Raw genomic sequence first — 7,554 nt, 5'->3', positions numbered from 1 at the left:
CCGCAAAAAAAAAAAAAAAAAAAAAAAAAAAATTATATCAATTACATTAAATCCCACCCATTTCTATCGAATCAGTATGAGACTATCCCCCCCTTTAAGTATGAAACCATCTTGAATTGTGCTCCCACTACAGTGTCCACTAGCTACACATGTAGCCATTAAAATTAGAATTGAATAAAATTAAAAAATAATTCCTCAGTCACACCAGCCCCAGCCCCATTTCAAGTGCTCAGCTGTCACATGTGGCCAGTGGATACTGCACTGGACAGTGCAGGAAAGGAACATTTCTATCAATGCAGTAAGTTCTACTGGACGATGTTGATCTAGAAAGCTCAAGAGTAGAGTAACTGGCACTCTAAAATGAGCAGCAAGTCTAAAGAGCAACACAGTACAAGGCATCTCAGAGTCTGAGAGACGTTTCTGTTTCTTAAAAAAAAAAAAAGGAAACTATAGAGGTTTGACTGTGTATGGAAAATTGGATTGAGAAGCTGCTCAAGAATGTGAAGACTTAACTAGATTGATGAAGCTAAGCAACTGAAAAGGTTATTAAATTCAGAAAAAGAGATTATGCAAGACAATAAACATCATAATATACCACAATATTTACACAGCAATAATAATACTGGATAGAGATTTCAACACAAACGCTGTAATAAAACTACACTGGTAGGATGAGGGGTGTTGGGAGAAGGTAGAAGCCTCATCTTTATATTTCAGAGGAAAACCATAAATAATATCTAAAACTTAAATATCAAAAAAACAGCAATAGGTAAGTTTCTTGAAAATATGATCTTAAATAACAAGAGAAATAGGTAACAGCTGAGAGTGATTAACCTCTGGGGAATGAGAAAAGGGTGGAGAAGCCAAGCAGCAGGAGAATGTGGTTTTTCATTATAGACCTCATATAACTATTCCCTTTTTTCAACTCTGGACCTGTATTACGTATATACTTCAAATTCCAGAGATTCTTTTTAAAAAAATTCAATGTCTAGAATTAACATGTGAAAAGTTCCTAATTTTTGATAAAAATTTAAAATTTGAAAAAACAAAAAACACAAACCTAATCTTCAATTTCCATGTTCCCTCTGCCCCAACTTCAGCTACTATCCTCTTTCCTATTTATCGCCCCACATACTTCACTTACTATTCAACCTACTGCAAACTGGTTAACTGGATTGTAATTTTTTATTTTTTGCTTCTTTAAACTCCTGGGTTTTTGCTATTTTTCTACATCAAGCATGAAGTGCTTTTCATACTAAGCAGAAAAAGGTTAAATAACTTAGAAAGTGGAAAACAATAACTATCTGGAAAGGTCCAACTCAAAGGTAATTTCTTCCAAGAACTATCTCCCCTAATAAATTATAAATTCCCTTGCAGTCGTATCTACGAATATCATGTTTTTATTACTCACAGTGCCCATCGCACAGTATCCTGATGAAACAGAGACACAACCAAAGGCTCATTTCAACCCTCGGGGCCAAAAACAAAAAACCATAACCAAAACAAACAAACCCAAGTCTAATCTCTTTCACAGGTGAATTCTTCAAATGTTTAAAGGCTGCTATCATGCTCACCAGTTCATCCACTGCATTGCTGAAAAACCATTCAAGAGTTTCTCACATGACATGATTTTTGCTCTTCTAAATTAGCACCAGTTTAATTATTAATGCAGTCTAAGATCATTAGCTATTTTTTTAAAAGGCTACACCACATTATCAATTCAGATAAAATTAATGCTCAACTAAAACCCTTAAGACTCTTTAAGGTAACTCTTAGGTGAACTTCCCCTCCACCTGCCCCACCTCCCTTTGTATGGGTTTTTGGTGCCTTTGGGCGGCGGGACGGGCGTTACATCCTTGTTCAGGACCTTAAATGCATTTTTTCCTTTTAAAAAAAGTCATCTTGTTAAAATTCTACCTACTGTTACATTCTGCTTAGATGTTCTGAGATTCCAATTTTGTTGCACTGGTACTTTTCTCAAATTCTCCACAATTAGATAAACAGAGTCACTACAACTTCATCGAATGCAAACATAAATATCAACCTCAGAAACAGTATAAACTAGATGTTCACCTGTCTAGACGTATTTAGAAGAAACACCTCTATTGGATGGAGACTGAACTTCATAGGTTCTAAGAACTTCTTCTAAACCTAATTTTGGTCTGTAATTGATTAACTCTTGTCAAAACTTACTTATTTCATTCCTTTAGCTACTCTCAACAGGGTGGTTCACCAGGATCTGCCAGCCTTCTCAGCATACCCCAATGGGTGGCTGCCCCTAGTAATTACTCTTCCTTTACAATGATTCCTTTGAAGATTACTTTTAGGGTAGGATGGGTGGGGGACCTGAGAGGAACATATAGGATAGAGTCATGTAAAGAAGTATAAGATCAGGCTCAAGGGATTCTTGTTCTTCAATCTTCTATAATTAAGGTCCTTAATAAGACTTTCAAATATTTAGATGATATAACAACTTTTTTAAAACAAAGGAATCTGGGTCAAAGAAGAAATCATAAGGGAAATTAGAAAATACTTTGAGATGAATAAAAAAGATCAAACATACTAAAACTTACAGGAAACAATGAAATACTTGTAAATGCCTATATTAAAAAAGATCTCATAGGTATAACTGAATCACTTTGCTATACACCTGAAACACAATACTGTAAATCAACTGTACTTCAATAAACAAGAAAAAAAAAAGACCACAAGTTAACACTCTAACCTTCCACTTTAAGACACTGGAAGAAACAGACCAAACTATACCTAAAGCAAGTCAGAAGAAAGAAAATAATAAATATCAGAGTGGAAATTAAGGAAGTAGAGAACAGAAAAATAGAGAAAATTCAATGAAACCAAAAAAGTTGGTTCTTTGAAAAGATCAACAAAATTGGCAAACCATTAGCTACACGGACCAAGAAAAAAGAGATCAAGTACTAAAATCAGGAATAAAGAAGGGACATTACTACCTATGTTACAGAAATAAAAAGGATCATAAAGAAATTTTTATTAACAATTGTATGAAAATAAATTGGACAACTTAGATGAAAAAGACAAACACCTAGAAACAAACTATCAAAACTAACAACAGAAAAAGCTGAATAGTCATATACCAAGTACTAAAGAGACTGAATTAGTAAAGAAACTAGTGTCAAAGAAAAGCCCATGCCCCAGTGGCTTCGCTAGTGAATTCTACCAAACGTTTACAGAAAAACTAATACAAATTCTTCACAAACTCTTCCAAAAACTAGAGGAGGAGGCCTTCTCATTTTATGAAGCCAGTTATTATCCTGCTACCAAAACCAAAGACAACAGCACGAAAACTACAGACCAGTATCTCTTAAATACAGATGCAGAATTCCTCAACAAAATACTAGCAATCTGTATCTGAAAACATAAAAAAGGGATTATACACCATAACCAAGTGGGATTTAGCCCAGGAAGGCAAAGTTGGTTTAACATTCAGAAATCAATGTAACACACTGTATCAACAGAAGAAAAAGAAAGCAATCATTCTTTGCTCACAATAGGGAAATGTAACAAAGGAAAAAAAAAAAAGAGTTCAAATTTCCTTAAACTTTAAAAAATGAGGTATAAATAATACAAGTGAGAAACAGAAAGGATGGAGGACACCTGTGGGGATGTTCCAGATTTTCCAAGCTACAGAAAAATAAAAGGCTCCTTACCCTAGACTGGATCCTGTACTGCAGAGAAAAATGCTATAAAGGTCATTTTGGCATCAACTGACATAATAAGAATTTGGACAGATTTGACAAAAGTAAATTATCAATTTAAAATTTACTAAAGTTGGTAACTTTATTGTGACTCTGTAAAAGAATATCCCTATTCTCAGGAAACACACACTGAAAAATTTAGGTGTAAAGGGCCATAATGAATGCTGTAGAGAGAGGGGGTGGAAGACGAGGGGAGGGAAGACACGATAAGACAAATGGAGTAAAAGGCTGAAAATAAGTGAATCCAGGTAGTTTCTTTTTGAAATTATTTACAAGTTAACAACACAGAAAAAGCAAAACAAAGCAGAAACCATAATTAGAAAATGTTCTACATTCCTTTTTTAACATATGATATGATACAGTGGAGAAAGCGCTGGCTTGAATTCTACTTCTTTTACTAACAATCCACAAGGCTTTCTAATGTTTTAAAACATTATTTGAGCTAGATGAAAAATGAATCCTGCTAAGAAATAAAACACAAACATTAAAAATAAAACACAAACATTAAAAATATAAACTTACTGTTTTAAATAACAGAACTTTATAGTTTTATGTTATTTTATGCCCATTAATGGTCACATTCAGAATTCTGAATGCTCAGAAAAGTCTCTAGGAACTAAAAAACAAAAAGACTGTATTTTGGTTGGCATATTCCATAAACTTTGACCTTGAGCGTTTCTCATTTCTCCTCCCATTCTTTCAACTGCTTCTTCTGCTTATTCCTCTATGTTTATCAAATACCTTAATGTCTGAGTAAATAGTTTATAAAACACTTATTGTACAGCATTAACTATGTTACAAATCAGCATACAGGGCCTCTTGCTCTTCTGAGGAAAAGTGCTGCACAGTGCTGGGTATACAACAGAAACAACTTCAGTAACATGGAATTATTGTATTTATTATGTTCAAAACACCAACTCCATTAATAATTTTGTACTGGTGCTGACTTCCGGATCTTAGTTCCTCTTATAAAAAGAGGGATGTATACAAAACTTTTTATACAAAAAGTTTTATACAAAAAGAGGGATTTATACAAAACTTCATGTTCTATTATTATCTCCTTGACTTTACGTCCTTAACCTAATAATGAACTACAGGTACTTATAATTCCAAACACCCTGCTTTATTCCAATCTCCATGACTCTCCACATACTGTTCTTTCAACTTGAAATGTCCTTTTCTAGCTTGCACTCTCCTTCCTACAGAGTTGTCATTTGCATCATATGCACTTGAACATAATTCTACTTTTGCATTTAATTGCTCCGTGAGAGCTGACTATTTGTAGGCTGGTCTCTCCTACTAACCATGAGTTCCTTGATGGCAAACACTCTCCAGAGTTTAGCACTGTGCCAAATAAATAATAATAAGAGCTTACACAAAGGAGGGTATAATTATTAAGTCTGTATTATTATTAAGCCCCCTTCAAAGATGAAGAAACATGGACAGAAAAATGAATACTTTTCATTTTTAAAGTAGTATACAATCAGAATAAAACATGTACACACACTTTAAGCTTCCAATCTTGACCAAGAAACATTTTAGAGTTCCATTCTAAACTACTGATACTAGCATGTCACATTGCCACGTAAACTCACTTATCTCAGTTTAACTGCAAACCATCCCGGTGCACCTTCCCGACACACACTGATTCTACTAGTCTGCTCTTCATCAGTATTGAGAAACTTCTTCTAGCCCAGAAGTTTACAATCTCTGATGCGTATGGTCCCAGACTAGCAAATCTGAATCCTATCCCTTCTTTCTTAATCTATTTGTCCGTTCCCCTTCTATTTCCTCTGCCACAAATGACCTGGAAAAGCCAGAAGCAGATAACGCTACTTTAATCTGTTCCGGGACAGAGACTGTATAGCACAGACTGCCTGGGCTGGAATTCTGGCCACCGGGTTCTAGCTGCCTTCTAGTGGGAAAATTAATCTTATGGAGCCTCAGTTTCACTCATCCGTAAAATGCTCCTCAACTACCTGCCTCGTGAAGATTCAATAAGTTGCAAACCACTTATAACGATGCCTCTCCGATAATAAGCCTCAACAAGTGTTATTATTAACACCCTAAAGCCACACTGCTGCTGCTCAAACGTTGAGTGTCTCCCGCTGACAGAATAAAAGCTAAATATTTTAGCCTAACATTCAAAGATCTCCAGTCTAATTCCATCCTACCTCCGGATCGATACCTTCCACTATTTTGCCATCTAATTCTCAACTCCTAACAAAACGATCTGCAGTGGAACTTCTAGCTCGGCAGAGGGGCTTCTGCCCTCTTTTCAAATTTCCGGTATTATCTGCCCTACAGGGTGCAATTCAAAGCTCACCTCCTCTCCAGATTCTCCCGACTCACCCCAACCCCGGGAAACGTGCCCCTCCCCCGAGCTCCCGCAGCGGCTCACCCCATTCATCCGTCCTCCTCCCCCACCCCGCCCGCTCAGCAATGTGAATGATGTTCCCGCGGGTCCCGCGGAGGCGTCGAGATCTAGGGGCGGGGGTATGTCCCCTTCTTTGTGTACCGCACAGGCTCGCGGACCCTAGAACGCGCACTAGGAGGCAGCCTGCTGTTGCTGCAAGAAAGTTAGTCGCCGACGGGAAAATTGGCCCGAAAGGGAACCCAGCGGAGCCGTTTCCAAACTGGGCAGGTGCCTGAGTTGTAGGCGCGAGGAGACAAGAGGGGCGTCCAGGAGGTTTCCCGGAGGTGGGGGCGGGGCTCAGCCGAGGGGCGCGCGCCGGCGGCGCGGGGCTGCAGGGGGCTCGCGCGCGGGTCGCGGGGACGCGTGGAGGCCCTCCGTCCCCGCCCGCTCACCTTCTCCTCCTCTTCCTCCTCCTCCTCCTCCTCCTCCCCGGCAGAGCTGTAGGCCTCACAGTGGTGACGAGGGGTCATCCGGGGGCCCGTTACCACCTCATTTTCTTCAGCGCGCGGCGACGGGGCGCGCGGGACGAGGACGGGGCCGACTGAGGAGGGAGAAGAGGGGAAGCGGGCCGGAGAGCGCGGGCGCTGGCGCTCGAGCGGGACGCACGGCTGGGGCCTGTGGGTCGGTCAGCGAATTAGTTCCATGACGCCCCCGGACCTGAGGCCGCCGCCGGTCCCGCTCCTCCAACCGCCGCCGCTTGTGCCCGGGTGGGGAGGGGGTTCCCTCTCGCCATAGGGCGGCGGGGACCGGGGAGAGGCGGGGGGTGAGACCGGCTCTGCCCCTGCCCGGGGGAAGCGCCTCCGAGGGGAAATGGTGAAAGGGGGGGGAAAGGGGGAAAAGGAAAAAAAAAGGAAGGGGAAAGGGGGGGAAAAAAATAAGAAAAAACGAGACAGAGGCGCTGCCGCGTCCGCTCGCGGGGAAGGCTGGGGAGGGAGGGGAAGAGAGAAAGAAGTGCCGGTTTCGTCAGCTCCGCCCTCGCGGACCGATTCCTAGACGCGCTCACTCCTTGTAAACAACACTGAACTGGCCTCTGGACCCTCTCCCGTTTTCCTCCCCGCCGCCTTCTCCGTCCAGCGAACGTACAGAGAAGTCCGGCAAAAAGCTGGGCTGTTGGAAACGGGCTGGGAAAATCTCTGGCATTGGGGTGGGAGGAGGGCTAAGAGAAGCTAACTGTGCGTGGACTCGTTTTCCTTGGAGGAGCGGAAGGGTTCCTCTTCGACTGCACGGTGACGTAAGCGCCTCCTCAGCTCGCAGGCGTGCGGTGGCCGGAGAGTGCGCTGCGCATGCGCCCCAGGGAAGAAAGAAGCAGCTGAGCGCTTCGCTTGGGGGTGGGGTCTTATAGGAATGCTCCTCTGGCTGAACCGAGCGTTACGTGGTTTCATCCAGCCTGTCTTTGTCTCTGGG

General features: G+C 41.3%; 1 protein-coding gene across 2 annotated transcripts in view; it reads right to left on the bottom strand.

Annotated features, from left to right (window-relative positions):
• The window catches only part of CCNI (cyclin I), a 32,052-nt gene extending 24,967 nt beyond the window's left edge, over positions 1 to 7,085 (bottom strand). Inside the window, exon 1 of one of the 2 annotated variants that reach the window (XM_007455416.1) lies at positions 6,543 to 7,085. In XM_007455416.1, coding sequence (XP_007455478.1) covers positions 6,543 to 6,620 — 78 coding nt within the window. In that variant the 5' untranslated portion in view covers positions 6,621 to 7,085. The remainder of the gene's footprint in view (positions 1 to 6,542) is intronic. The other variant, XM_007455415.1, reaches the window with a different exon arrangement.
• Between the last annotated feature and the right edge of the window lie 469 nt (positions 7,086 to 7,554).

The sequence above is a fragment of the Lipotes vexillifer genome, unplaced genomic scaffold (genome assembly GCF_000442215.2).
Source record: "Lipotes vexillifer unplaced genomic scaffold, Lipotes_vexillifer_v1.1 scaffold749, whole genome shotgun sequence".
NCBI classification, from domain to species: domain Eukaryota; kingdom Metazoa; phylum Chordata; class Mammalia; order Artiodactyla; family Lipotidae; genus Lipotes; species Lipotes vexillifer.
Note: the sequence above shows the minus strand (reverse complement) of the source record. Positions and strands in the feature narration are given on the sequence as shown.